Below are 15822 nucleotides of genomic sequence, written 5' to 3'. Positions count from 1 at the left end.
AGACAAATAACCCAATTAAAAAATAGGCAAAGGATATGAACAGGCACTTCACCAAAGAAGATATTCAGGCGGCTAACAGACACATGAAGAAATGCTCATGATCATTAGCCATTAGAGAAATGCAAATCAAAACTACAATGAGATACCATCTCACCCCAACGAGGGTAGCATTGATCCAAAAAACACAAAATAACAAATGCTGGAGATGTTGTGGAGAGACTGGAACACTTATACACTGTTAGTGAGAATATAAAATGATACAACCACTTGGGAAATCGATTTGGTGCTTCCTTTAAAAGCTAGAAATAGAAGTACCATACGATCCAGCTATCCTGCTCTTTGGAATATATCCTAGAGAAATAAGAACTGTCACACGAATAGATATATGCACACCCATGTTCATCGCAGCACTGTTCACAATAGCAAAAAGATGGAAACAACCTAGGTGCCCATCAACGGATGAATGGATAAACAAATTATGGTATATTCGCACAACGGAATACTATGCAATGATAAAGAACAACGATGAAGCTGTGAAACATAACATGGAGGATTCTGGAGGTCATTATGCTGAATGAATTTAGTCAGCCACAGAAGGACAAATATAGTATAAGACCACCATTATAAGAATTGAAGAAAAGGTTTAAACACAGAAGAAAACATTCTTTGATGGTTATGAGGGTGAGAAGGGAGGGTTATTTACTAACTAGATAATAGACAAGAATTATCTTAGGTTAAGGGAAGGACAGCACACACTACAAGGGAAGTCAGCACAACTGGACTAAACCAAAGCTAAGAAGTCTCCTGAATACAATCAAACACTTTGAGGAACAGAGTAGCAGGCGTAGGGGTCTGGGGACCGTGCTTTCAGGGGAAATCTAGGTCAACTGGCATAACAGAGCTTATTAAGAAAATGTTCTGCATCCTACTTTGATGAGTGGCGTCTGGTGTCTTAAAAGCTTGCAAGTGGCCATCTAAGATGCATCAACTGGTCCCAATCACCTGGAGTAAAGGAGAATGAAGAACACCAAAGACACAAGGAAAGTAGTAGCCCAAGAGACAGAAAGGGCCACATAAACCAGAGACTTCATCAGCCTGAGACCAGAAGAACTAGATGGTGCTTGGCTACCACCAATGATCACCCTGACAGGGTACATAACAGAGAGTCCCGGATGGAGCAGGAGAAAGGTGGGGTGCAGAACTGAAATTCTAGTAAGAAGACCAGACTTAATGGTCTGAGACTGGAGGAACCCCGGAAAGCATGGCCCTGGATTCTCTATCAGCCCAGAACTAAAACAATTTCTGAGGCTGACTCTTCAGACAGGGATATGGACTGGACTGTGGGACATAAAGTGATACTCGTGAGGAGTGTGTCTCTTAGCTCAAGTAGATACAAGAGACTAAATGGGCAGCTTCCGTCCAGAGGTGAGATGGGAAGGCAGAGAGAGTTAGGAGCGGGTTGAATGGACATGGGGAATCAGGATTAGAAAGAGGAGTGTGCTGTCACAGTATGGGGAGAGCAATTAGGGGTCACATAATGTATGTATAAATTTTGTATGGGAAAAAAATAATTAAGGCCTTAAGCAGGATAATAGATGTAAAAGTGAAACAGAGAAGATATTTATCAGAGAGCATTACAGAGTCAGGATCAACAAGACTTGGCAATGTCTGGATGCAGAGAATAAGGAAGTGAAGAGAGACAATGATAAATTAAAGGCTCCATGTGTAAATCCCTAGGAGAGAATTGCAGTGTCACTAACAGAGACAGGAAAGAAAGGAGGAGAACAAATAGGCTTTAGATACGGCGAATATTTTCAAAATATGGTGAATATTTTGGATGCTGGTAATACAGTCAGGTGGAAATGTCTAGCAGACAGTTGGAAATTTGGACCTGGACTCAGAGAAGAGGGTCAAAGTAATGATGCATACTTGGGAGAAATCCATAGAGAAGTATTAGATGGAGCTTTGGTATGGGAAGGAAAAATTTACCCAAGGGGAGACTGCTGTTAGTTGCTGTCAAGTCAGCTCTGACTCATGGCGACCTTGCCTGGTCCTGTGTCACCTTCACGGTCATTGGTATGTTTGAGTCTACTGTTGTGGCTATTGTGTCAGTCCGAAGAGGAGACTCCAGAGAGGGGGGACAAATTCTGAGGACTGTGCCATAGAACTCAGAAGCGTGTTGGAGGATACCCAGGAAGAGCAGGGGAGGCAGATACCCAGGCATCACCCACCTTCTTCAATCAGTGACTCTGCTGTTACGTTCTGTACATTTGAGGTCTACACACTTAAAAAAAAAAAAAAAAAGAAGACTGAAAATGGAATCTAGTTTTCCAAGGGGAGAAGAATAAGAAAATGAGTGTTCAGAGGAATTACTGAAGGGCTAGAGAAGCTGAGGGAAATTTTCAGGTAGGAGGTGGTCAATAATAGTGCCACATGCTAAAGGAGGATGTAGATTAAAAACAGGTGACTAAAATTGGAGGTTCCAAGGTCATTAACGGCCTTTGCTAGAGAGTTGGGGGAAATGGCAAGAGAGGAAGTCAGACTACAAGAGATTACAGAGTATATGTGTGTGTGGTGGGGGGATGTTAGAGGTACAACAGTTTGTTACTTCAAAAGAAGTCTGGCAGAGGTTCCTGAGTGGAACATATGATTAACACTCAACTATTAGCTGAAAGGCTGGAGGTTTGAACCCACCCAGACGTGCCTCAGAAGTCAGGCCTGGCAAACTGCTTCCAAATGTTCACAGCCTTGAAATCCCTATGGAGGACAATTCTAATCTGCACACATGGGGTTGCCATGAGTTGGAATCATTCGATAGCAACTAACAAACGTGTCCAGATAAACTAAGGAAGTGGGAAGAAAGTTTCCAGTGCCAAACACCTAAGCTTGTGATAAAATGGGTACTATTTTTACTGTAGACCTTGAAGAAATTAGTGTGACCACAATAGCAGCTGAAACAGAAGAAATGATAAGGCTCTCCTTTGTATATGAATAAGTACAAGTGAATGAATAACTGGTGTGAACCAAATGTTCTGTACCTCAGCAGTGCCTCAGTATCACAAGGATACTTCTCTAGAAGAGGCAGGAAGGTATCAGGGTAAGGAGAGAAAAATGAAAGAAATCAATGGTTTTCTTTTTGACTCTCCATCTAAATGAAAAATGTGACGAGCAGGAAGTGTCTCCTCCCCCTGTGTATCTGTCAGCACATTTTCAGGAGGCCTGGCCACAACCCGGGCACTGGCTGGCTGAGGAGCAGAGACTGAGGCAGTGCTTTCGTTCTGTTCCTCACCTGGGTGGTCTGCTGTTCTCCCTTTGATTAAACTCAGGCTGGAAGGGCTGGAGCTGCTCCTAATGATAGCTGGGTCCTGAAATCTCACACTCGCCTGCACAGACAGGGCCAGGCTCCCTCTGTCTCCCCGCCTCCCACTCCTCACCATAAAGCTGGGCTAATTCACCACATTCTTCTGTTCACTAACAGCACTAACCACAAAGGGCTATGTCTGTTGAGAGTGACACAGCTGTAAAGCACACCCTTCACAGGCGCTGAGTGAGACAGAGACAGTGAGACCTCACACGGACACTCTACTCCAGCACTCTGCTAGCCACCACAGCGCTCCCCCCACCCACTCCACAGGTGCAAGAGGCCAACATAATCAGCTTCTAGACAACCCTGCTTTCAGGGACACACACATCGATTTCTGAAGGATCTCATCCGCAAAAGATAACCAGCCTCTCATGTGCCAAAGGAAAGAACTAAATTTGACCTGCTCTCTACTCAGATTTGCCAAGTATTTGTTGAAACATCACATATTAAAAACACAGATCTCTCCATATTTCACGTGTAGACATGACGGCACAAATATCCGTGAAGTGGTCTATGCTCATCTGACAATCTGCTCCTATGTGTTTCAGGCTACAAAGTTAAATCATAGAAGTTGTAAAAGTAATTACAAGGTAAATGAGGTTCTAACTGGTTTTAGGCATACAAATTCCTTAAGAATCTTGCTTGTAATGCAAATTCTGGGTCACTCGAGGTTTTATTATCAAATGTTTGAATTGTGAGAGTGCTCTGCTTCTTCACCTTTGGCTAGTTTTCACTGTTCCTCAGCATCTTCACCAGGGAGCAGGGAGGACAAAGGGTAGGCATCCCTTATCCTCCAATCCATCCTCCTCTGGGCCACATGAGTAGTCCAGCTAGAATACAAAGCTGCTTGTGTCTCTGAGGCTCCCATCATCTACAAGATGAAGGTCAGGTTCCTTAACAGGGCATTCACAGCTCTCCCTGAACCCATCCTGGCTTTCTCTTCCAGCTTCAATTGTAGCTGCTCCCTGCTGACTCCCTGTCCTCCAATATTATGAACAGCTTGTTGTTTCCCCATACACACATGCTAGCTTTTATTCCGGAGCCTGTTAATACCCTTCTTCTGCCACCCACCTGCCTATCTTTAAGATTCAGTTTAAGTGTAATCTCTTCCAGGAAGGCTGCCTTGGCCTTCCTCCCATGCCCACCCACAAATTGGGTTAGGTACCTCTTCTGGTGGTTTTGTTATTCCCTAGGAATATCTCTGCCATGCATATTCCATGTTATTATTATCATCTGTTTATGTGGCTGTCACCCTTACAAGACTGTGAGTTATTTCATGTTGAGAACTATGTCTTATATCATCCTCATGGCTTACTACCAAAACCTGGAACACTCTTAGGAGCTGAATAAAATGTTTTTGAATGATTAAATAAACAAGCATGATTGAATAAAAAGTTTTGTGGAAAATGCCACTAAAAGCTTTAATGAGCTAAATAGATGAAGTTATAGGCAAAATAAAATGAATTTTCAGAAATATCCAAGGATTTCGATTTTCTATCTTCTTCCTCTTCCAAAATAGCACAAATAATTTAAAATAATCTTTCTTTCTTTAGTAGGCAGCCCCGTAACTCTTTGTCCAAAAAGCAATGTAAATTTGAGAAGATTAACGGGATATAATTAAAGCAGGGCTCAGAGGAAAATCCATAGCTTTAAATATAGTAAAAAACAAGAATTAATGAAAACAAATTTAGCACCCAACTCAAGAAATTAAGAAGAAATAACAAAATAAACTTAAGGAATTGGTAAAGATGAAACAAGAAAATAATGAACTAGAAAACAATAGAATGAATAAATATATCCAGAATTAACTTTATCAAACATGTGTGGGGGCAAGGGGAAGAGGAGAGATATCCATTAAGCTTATCAGGAAAATCAAAAGAGAAAAGAACACATAGCTACAAAATGGGAATTGAAAATAAGGAAATAACCATTGTTGCTATTGTGTGCTGTCGAGCCAATTCCAACTCATAGTGACCCTATAGTGACCCTCTAGGATAGAGTAAAACTACTCCATAGGGTTTCCTAGGCTGTAATCTTTATGGGAACAGACTGCCAGGTCTTTTCTCCTTCAGAGCCACCGGTGGGTTCCTACAGCTGACCTTTTGGTTACAAGCTGAGAGCTTAACCATTGCGCCATCAGGGCTCCTTGGAATTAACTACAGGTAAGAGGAAATCAAAAGTATTTAAAGAGATTACTGGACATAGCATTATTTCTGATGATAGCTAAGTTTAACCTTCTATACCCATAGTCCATAGAGAAGACCAAGGCTCCCACCACTTCCTGTTTGGATGCTCACCTTTCACCAGAAAGCTATAGACATTGTATTACTTGCCTCAGTAAGTAAAAAACCTAAAGCAACTTTCTTTCAAACAGCTAGGAAAAAAAGGAAATGGCTAGTAAAGAAATGTACCAGAGCCTATATTAAACCATTATATGCTGTTAGGTATTTACCAGAAAAAGAATTTTCCAAACTCCAAGTTAAAGAATTACCTTCTCTGAAGGGAAGGCCAAATAACATGACTGAACTTTTCAATCATAATGTCTCCCCTACCCTATAAGATAGTACATTTTAATAGCACAATATTTTATCCAAAAACTTAACTTTTTTCCAAATCAAATTAGAAACCATTCATTATTGAATAGATTACCCTTCTTTGGGTAAAATCATATTTTCCAAGTATATGGCATTTAGATTTCACAAAGGTTTCTGCATACTATGCTCATGACCCTGTTATCCTCATCATCAAATGAAGATCTTGAAGTTGAGAGAACTTCAGTGAACTGCCCAAGATCACACAGCTAGTCAGTGGCAGAACAACACAGGTCTTCTGATGGCTTATCCAAATCTCTCTCTACTATTCCACCTGCTTATTACATACTACAGTACCTCCCTCGGTACTCTACCTAGCACTAACCAGCCTATTGCCAAAACTCTAAAAGTTAAGGCTCACATCTAGTGGCAAGTTTGGATCCCTAGGAACAGGAGTCTGATGGACTCACTAGCACTAAAGTTCTCAAGGAGGCTGGTGGTGCAAGGGTTAAGTGCTCGGCCGCTAACAGAAAGGTTGATGGTTTGAACCTGCCAAGTGGCTTTGCAGGAGAAAGACTTGGTGATTCGATTCTGTAAAGATTACAGCCAAGAAAACCCTATAGGGTAATTCTACTCTGTCACATAGGGCCGCTGTGAGTCGGAATCGAATCGAGGGTACCTAAACATCAAAGTTCTGTCCGTGGGTGATGTAAACAGTTAAGTGTTCAGCCATTAATTGAGGAGTTGGCAGTTTAAATTTCACCCAGAGATGCCTCGGAAAAAAGACCTGACAGTCTACCTCCAAAAGATCACAGCCATTGAAAACTGTATGAGTGCAGTTCTACAATGACATATATGGGGTAGCTGTGAGTTGCAAGTGACTCAACTGCAACCGGGTTTTTTTTTTTTTGGGGGGGGGGTTGGTGCAGATAGTTTTTCTTAGATGAGAAAGATAGACTGAAGGAAGGTGACTTCCCAATACGGATAAACTCACCTCAGATCTTGCCACTTTATAACCTCTGAAGTCTACCAGATGATAGGAGTTGAAAATATGTTAAGTACTAATAATGTTTTTTTACTACAATCTCAAAGCAAATCTCTTAATGTCTTGGTGCTTCCAGCTATTCATCTACAAATTGGAAGCGTGTATTCTAATCAGTGACTCAGTGTCAAAGGTGTAGCAAATCACGGCCCTCTCTTCCTCAAGAGCAACCTGACATTTCAAACTTCCTTCCCATTCTACATGGTCATGATATTCTATTACCAAATATACTAAAATGTAACTACCCAACTCTTTTTTAAGTCTCAACCCTGCCCTGGTAAGATCCTCTGCTTCCTCTTTCACATTAGGCCTCCTCATTCACTCTCTTCAAACTATTAGGGATTTGAAAACAAAAAAATTACTGTGGGATGAAGCTGAAGTGGAGTCAACTCCTTGAGAGGCTTACCTTTAGTTTTGGTCCTACATTTTTATACAGAGAAATAGGGCACCACCAGGGAGCAGTGTGTTGCCTACTTTTAGCATGTGCCTGAAGTAGTTTTCAGCTTCATTTTTTTCTAGACTTATCACTATAGAGTTGACACCAATTAAGGAATTTGACACAACGGAGATATAGCAAGATACAACTATGGAGTTAAATTATAATAATTCTTTTGGAGGACTTTGATTCTATTTAGCATTAAAGGAGAGGAAAATAGGATTTCTAGTTAAATACCTTGGGGATAATCAGCAAGGAAGAAAAGAGAATCCACAAAGTTCCTGAAAGTTTCATCTAACTTCATTGTGTTGTAAGCTTGTTAATATATATAAACCCCTTGTTGTCGAGCTGATTCTGACTCATAGCAACCCTACAGGAGAGTAGAACTGCTCCATAGGGTTTCCAAGGAGTGGCTGGTGGATTGGAACTGCCAACATTTTGGTTAGCAGCCAAGCTCTTAACCACTTAGCCACCAGGCCTAATATATATATACATAACTAAAAGTCAAAATCCTGGAATCTATTTCCAGCTCAACCATAAACATGCTGGATGACCCTGATCATGTCACCTGTTTCAGCCTCAGTTTCTCCTACCTGTAAAATGGGGATAATGCTATGCATTGGATAAGGGTATATTGAAACAGTTCATTAATACCCATAAAACATCCTAGATCATGAGTTAAAAAACAAAAAACTAAAAGTAATGTTATGACACTCTGATAAAAAGATTTATAAGACTAAAACTCGCTGAAAATTTTACCGAAGAAATTAGTTTTAAAGGTTCTTTAAAAGTATATTTTACAGCTAGATATTCAAGTCTGTTTATCTATGAAATAGGAACATGATGGCCAGCAGCTGACTTAACTTTGCAATACCACTGACAGAAAGTCATCTTTAAAGTTGAAAAGAAACACTTTTGTTCCTTTCCAAACCAACTACTAACCATTCAAGAGGCATCAGTAGATGTGAATCGGTCAAGACAGAGAAGGACAAAGCACCCAGTCATTAATTCTATTCTTGAGTGCGAAGAGCTCTTCACACCGTCCATACCTGCTGGGTTAGGAGACTTATGTGGCTGGATGGAGAGTACTGCCGTGCCGCCTGCTTCTCAGCTAGCCGCTGAAGTTCAGCTGTAACCACACTTTGGCTGTACTGTTTGCTGTAGGATGAACCATCCTCTCCCTCCCTTTGTGCTTTGGCTATAGCTGAATGATGCTTGCTTGGATGGCATGAACCAGCTAAAAAAGAGAAAAAATTCCACTCGCTTAGGAAAAAAGTCCTAAAAAACCCTAGAAAATGACAAAGAAATCTCAGGCCAACAGATACTTTACTAATCCCAGGGACCTCTGATAACTTAAGGAGCAACGAACTATTTTCAAATGCTCACAAAAATAAAAACAAATCCTTACCATACCCTGGAAACTCTTCCTACCAAATTATTACATGCATTTATTAATGTATTTTTGCTTACTACGAAAGCTTCACAAAGAAGAATTCTCATCATATGTAACTGGGAATAACCAATCCTAGAATTTACTAATCTTAATGAGTAAAAAAACTTATTCTCAATTTCATTATAATTTGTTTGTTTTTATGTGATTGTACTTGTCAGTAGTCTGAGGCAACCACTGTCAAATCATTCATAATACTTCTTAAGAAGCTCAACAGAGAAACAGGAATAAAGGCAAAACTGAGTGTACGAAGACAATAGCAATACAAATATAATCTCAAATGACTGAATTTCCTTTAAGATTTAAATTTTCTTCTTTCAATTAGGTATCAGAGTTCTACTATTTGTGAGCACTAAAACTGTGGCAAAAAGAAATTATCTGATATAAAATCAAAGTTGGTATTTTTCCTGATTATTAAAGTCACACATTCCAATGGAAAAAAAATTTTTTTTTAAACCTAGGAAAGTATAGAGGGAGAGAAATCATCCGTAATACTACCACTCAAAGTCTACCATTACTAATGCTAACATTAATTAACACTAACATTACTATTATTAACATATTAACATTAATGGGTTCCCTTTCTGTCTTTTTATTAATGCTTACATAGCCCATGATCATTCTGTATACAATTTGGTGATATTTCTTAAAAAAATAATCTGCAGTCTTTTCATGTTTAATAATTATTTGATACATACAAAACATTATTTATGACAGATGTATGTTATAAAGCATACTATAACAAACACCTGTGAACTTCTACCCACCCCAAGAACTACATTACCAACAACATACATCAAGCCTTGTGTCCTCCTCATTTCTTCTCTTATCAATCCCTTTTTTGAAATATAGTTTTACCTTATGCATGTATGTGTGTGTGTTTGTGTGTGTATATATGCATATCTAAACAAAGTACTAGTGAATTTTGCTTGTTTTGGGGCTCTATAAAAATGGAATCCTATTGTAGTAGTTACCTGGGACTGACATTTGTTATTCAACACCATACCTCCAAGATTTATTCTTGTTATTTCAGTATCACTGAAATGCATTCATTTTATCTGCTGATATTTCATGTTGTGACTACATCACAACTTATTTTTCTATTCCCCCATCAATGGATAATTTGGTTATTTCCAGCTTTTTGCTCTTATAAACATGGCAGCCATGAACACTCTAGCATACATCTCTTGGTGTACATGTGCAAGAGCTTCTCTTGGCTATATTGCCTAGGAGTGGAACTGCTGGATAACAGGGTATGTGATTTTCAAATTTATGAGATAATACGAAAGTGATTATACCAATTGACACTCCCACAAACTATAAGAGTTCCTACTGATCACTTTCTTCTCTAACATTTAGTATTGTTAAGCATCCTAATTTTTCCCTAAGCCAAACCCACTGCCATCAAGTCTAATTCCAGCTCACAGTGACCCTAGGGGACAGAGTAAAAACTGACCCACTGGGTTTCCAAGGCTGTAATCTTTACAGAAGCAGACTGCCCATTTTCTCCCACGGAGTGGCTGTTGAGTTGAAACCGCCAACTTTTCAGTTAGCAGCAGAGTGTTAACCACTATGCCACCTGGACTCAATTTTTCCCTAAAAGTGTGTAAAAACTCATTGTAGTCTTAATTTACATTCACCTGATTAATAAGGACATTTGGCAAGTGTTACCTCTTTTCTGATATGCCGGTTCATGTCTTTTGAAATTTTTTTATTGGGTTGTCTTTTTATTATCGATTTATATGAGTTTTGTTTTTACTTTTGTTACCTACCACAAGATCTTAAAGATGGTCTCTTATATTTTATTCTATAAGTTTTGTACCTAGAATTTATTTTATGCATGGAGTGAGGCAGGGATCTAATTTCACTTTTTTCTCTATGTGGATAACCAATGTCCTAGCACCATTTATTGAGGAAGTCCTTCCTTTCTCCACTGATCTACAATGCCACCTCTGTCATATATCAAAGTTCCATCTGTCCATATGATTTTTTCTGGGCTTTCTACTCCATTTCATTGGTCAATTTGTCTGTCCTTTTGTCAATACCACATTGTCTTAATTGTCATACCTTTATATTAAGTTTTATATATGTGCTCCTACACTTTACTCTTCTTCAGGAGGTTCTCACTTTTGCCTTTCTATTATTTTAGAATTAGCTTGTCAAGTTCAACAACAAACCTGTTGAGATTTCGGCTGGAACTGGATTGACTAGAAATCAACTGGATGAGAACTGAAACATTTATGATGCTGAGTCTTGGTTGTCATTAGATGGAATAGACTCAATGGCAATGGGTTTGGTTTTGTTTTATCCATGTACATGGTATATTTATCATTTAGGTTTTCCCTAATGTCTTTCCTCAAATTCTTTAAAATTTCCCCTTTTCTAAATTCATCCTTAGGTATCTTATAGTTTTGTGCTACTGTATGTGATGTTTTTTGAAACATTGTTTTGTTTACTCCTTGTTGCTAGTATATAGAAAAGCTTTTGGTTTTTAAAATTGATCTTATGGCCATATATAATGCTAAACTATTTCTAAAATGTACCAATTGATTATTTTTATTTTTTATGTAGACAAGATATTATCTGCAAATAAATTTTATTTACTCCTAGTTAATCATTATGCTTTTAATTTTTTTCTGGTCTGAATATGCTGGCTCTGATCTCCAGTAAAACACTGAATGTTAGTGGGCATCCTTGTTTTGTTCTTGATGCTAAAAGGGAATACTTTCGACCCTTCCCCCATTTAGAATGATACCTCTTGTAGGTTTTTAACAGACACTCTTTTTCAGATTTCCTTCTCTTCATAGTTTGCTGAAAGTTATTATGATGGGTGTTGAATTTTATCAAATTCTTTTTCTGCATCTACTGAGATGATCATGTGGCTTTTTCCCTTAATTTGTTAATGTGGTAAAAGACACTTCTAGGGTTTCTAGTGTTAAAACCCACTTATTTCCTTGGATAAACTTGCTCATGCTCATGGTATACTATCTCTTTCATACGTTGCTAGATTCAGCTGGCTTATATTTTGATTAGGATTTTTGCATTTGTATTCATAAATGAAGTTAGTCTGTAATTTTCCTAATACTGTCCTTAACTGGTTTTACTGCATAGATTAAACTAGCCACACAGAATGAGTTGAGAAGTATTCTCTCTTTTCCATCCCCCAGTAGAGTTTGTTTAATAATAGGATTATCTGTTACTTAAAAGATTGTTAAAAGCCTATAATACTACCTGGGCCTTATGCTTTCTTTGAGAAAATATAAACTACTATATCAATTATTTTAATAGTTATAGGACTATTTGGGTTTTCTATACCTTCTTGAATCAATTTTGCTTAAGTTATATTTTTGCAGGAATTTGTCCATTTTGTGTAACTTTTCAATTTTATTAGAATAAAGCTGTTCATAGTATTCTATTATTTTATTATCTATGCCATATTTGTATTCATCAATTCTGCTTTTCCATTCCTTATATTATTTATTCATGCCTTCTCTTTTCTTGATAAACCTCATCAGAGGTTTGTCCGCTTGACTAGACTTTTCAAAGAATTACCTTTTGGGTTTGATACTCTCTATTGGATTTTGTTTTTGAATTCTGGGATTTCTGCTTTTGTCTATTATTTCTTCCCTTCACCTTTTTTGGATATGATTTTTAAATAACTTTTGATTTATGATATTGTGCTAATGTGACATTTAGCACATTAATTTTCAGTTTTTCTCCTTTTCAAATATAGTAAAGGCAGTAAATCTACCTCTAAACCTTCCATCCATTGCTCTCCACATATTTGGTCAGGCAGTTTTCTATTATTATTCAGTTCCAATGCTTTCTAATTTATTTCCATTATGACTTCTTTTACTCTTTTTAATTTCTAAACACACAGGGATTTGTTATATATCTTAATGTTACTGACTTTCAACTTAATTGCATTGTGGCCAGAATGTGGCCTGTGTGATGCCAGTTCTTTGAAATGTTTTGTTTTATAATGTAGGACACAACCGATTTTTTAAAATGCATCCATGTGTGCTTGAGAAGGTGTTTTTCTCTAATTGTTGGGTGCACAGTCCTATATGATCAACAGATAAAGTTTATTATCTTGCTCAAATCCTCTTTACCTTCACTGATTTTTAAAAATCTGTTTAGTCTTAATAATTGATATAAAAACAAACAACCAAACAAAACCCAAATCCATTGCTACTGAATCAATTCTGACTCACAGCGACCCTGCAGGACACAGTAGAACTGCCCCATAGAGTTTTCAAGAAGCACCTGGAGGATTCAAACTGTTGACCTTTTGGTTAATAGCCGAGCTCTTAACGACTGTGCCATCAGGGCTCCTCTTATAACTGAGTATTATAATTATCCCCATTTTGCAGATGAAGAAACTGGGGCACAGTTACGTATTAGGAGTGAGTTGTGTTAATAATTCATTCAAAAGCCATCACTTGTCTCTGAGATGACAAAGAGCATATTATTTTCAAAGAACCAGAATTATGGCAGAAAACCCAAGTGCAAATGAGACAGACTGCAGAGGCCAGACTTTCATGGAAATCTTCCACATGACAGTGGATCTGTAGATTCTTCATGTAGTAGTATCAATTTTTGCTTTATATATGTGGAGATTATTTTATTAGGTGCATATACTTCTAGAACTATTTTATCTTTTGGCTGAACTGTAACTTTTACCATTACGTAGTTACTCTGTGTATCTTTAAGAAAGATTTTCATCTTAAAGTCTATGTTAGCACATATTAATGTAGCTTCACAGGCTTTCTTCTACTTGGTATTTACCTAGTATTTCTTTCTTCATCCTTTTATTTTAACCATTCTGTGTCCTTATCTTTAGGTGTGAGTCTTATAAACTGTATAGTTAGATTTTTAAAATTCAATCTCAATCTTATAACAAGTTTAAGTTCAATTCATTTTGTTTATTTGAGTCTTGATTTATTTAGATTTGGTTTTATATCTTTTGAATTTCTATTTCTCTTGCTTTTTTCTATGCTTCTTGCTTCTATGCTCCAGTTTGTTCCTGTTTCTTTTTCGTTATTCTATTTCTCTTCTCCCCATAGGTTTAGAATTTTTATATTCTTTTAGTGGTGACCTCTGAAATTTGAAACACTTGAAATTTAAAAAGTCTAAGGTTAAATAGTACCTTAACCTCTTTCCCAAACTATTCAATCATCATGGAAAAATTTAACTCCATTTACTTTCATGCTATTGTTGTCTACTATTTTATTGCACTAGTAGACCATAAAGAAGCCTTGAAAAATTTCAAAAGATTTAAGTCATGCAGAATATGTTCTCTGACCACTGTGGAAATAACCTAGAAGCCAATTACACAAAGTAGAAAATCCCCAACTATCTGGAGATTAAACAATATACTTCTAAATAATCCATGCGTCAAAGAAGAAATTATGAAATATTTTTGAACTGATCAGTTTTTTCCCTTCCCGATCCCTCTCTGGAGAAAGGCATAAAAAAGCAAGGTTTCCAAAAAGAGTTTTGAGGATAACACAGATTACTGGAGACATTAATCTTACTGAATTTCTCACATGGGAAAATAAACCTCAAACCAGAACATTATTTATTATTATTGGTTTTAGAAAATCAAATCACAGGAAAAAGATCAACCAGTATTAGCACAGACACACATATACGCATACATTCATATTTATGACTTATTAACATGGACTGTTTAATGTATCTGATTCAAGCTGTGTATTACAATATCCATTTCATCTGAAATCAGGTACTGATTAACAAATATAAACATGGCTTACCTATAACTCATCTTAACCTAGATATTCCTGAAGTGCTTAAAAACTTGACTGATGTTAAAAATACTCCCCAAACTGATCTACAAATTCAATACAATTCCTATCAAAATCCTACCTTCCTTTTTGCAGAAACTGACAAACTGATCCTAAAATTCATATGGAAATGCAACGAATCCAGTATAGCCTAAACAATCTTGGAAAAAAACAAAGTTGGAAGAATCACACTTGGTGATTTCAAAACTTAACACAATGCTATAGTAATCAAGACAATGTTATGTTGACATACTGACAGACATATAGATCAATGGAATAGGACAGGAACTCCAGAAACATTACATTTTGATCATTTAAGTGCCAAGACAATTAAAAGTGGAAAGAATAGTCTTTCCAACAAATGGTGTTGGGACAAGTGGCTACTACATGCAAAAGAATGAAGCTGGATTCCTACTTCACACCATACACAAAAATTAACTCAAAATGTATACGGGATCTAAATGTAAGAGCCTAAACTATAAAACTCTTAGAAAAAAACAGAGGAGTAAATCTCTGTGACCTTGGGTTACACAATGGTTTCTCAGATATGATACCGAGAGCACAAGCAATAAAACAAACAAACAAACAAAAAAGATAAATTGGATTTCATGAGAATTAAAACCTTTGTGCTTCAAAAAAGTGGAAAGACAACCCAAGACTGGGAGAAAATATTTGCAAATCATACATCTAACAAGGGACTTGTATTCAGAATATACAAATAATTGTAACAACTCAACAATAAAAAGACAACTCAATTTAAAAATGTGCAAAGGATTTAAACAGATATTTCTCCAAAGAAGATATACAAATAGCTAATAAACACATGAAAAGATGTTCAACATCAGTAGTGATTAGATAAATGGAAATCAAAACCACAATGAGATACTACTCTACACCCACTGGGATGGCTAAAATAAAAAAAAAAGACAGATGATAACAAGTATTAGCAACGATGTGGAGAAATTAGAAGCCTCAAACATTGCTGGTGGGAATGTAAAATGGTGTAGCCACTTAAGAAAACAATTTGGAAGTTGTTCAAAAGGAAAAACCATAAAGTTACCATATGCCAGCAATTTCACTCCCAGGTATATACTCAAAAGAGAAATAAAAACATATGTCAACAGAAAAACTTGTAAATGAATGTTCATAGCAGCATCATTCATAATTATCAAAAAGTAGAAATAAACCAAAT

The 15822-nt window shown here is 37.1% G+C and overlaps 1 protein-coding gene across 1 annotated transcript in view; it reads right to left on the bottom strand.

Annotated features, from left to right (window-relative positions):
* TTLL5 (tubulin tyrosine ligase like 5) overlaps positions 1-15822 on the bottom strand; it is a 295735-nt gene that overhangs the window by 132806 nt on the left and 147107 nt on the right. The window contains 1 exon segment of the mRNA XM_023726122.1: positions 8423-8610. Within this exon segment, the coding sequence (XP_023581890.1) occupies positions 8423-8610 (188 nt within the window).

This window comes from Trichechus manatus, unplaced genomic scaffold (assembly GCF_000243295.1).
Source record: "Trichechus manatus latirostris isolate Lorelei unplaced genomic scaffold, TriManLat1.0 scaffold00010, whole genome shotgun sequence".
NCBI classification, from domain to species: domain Eukaryota; kingdom Metazoa; phylum Chordata; class Mammalia; order Sirenia; family Trichechidae; genus Trichechus; species Trichechus manatus.
This window is presented reverse-complemented; position numbering and strand designations above follow the sequence as displayed.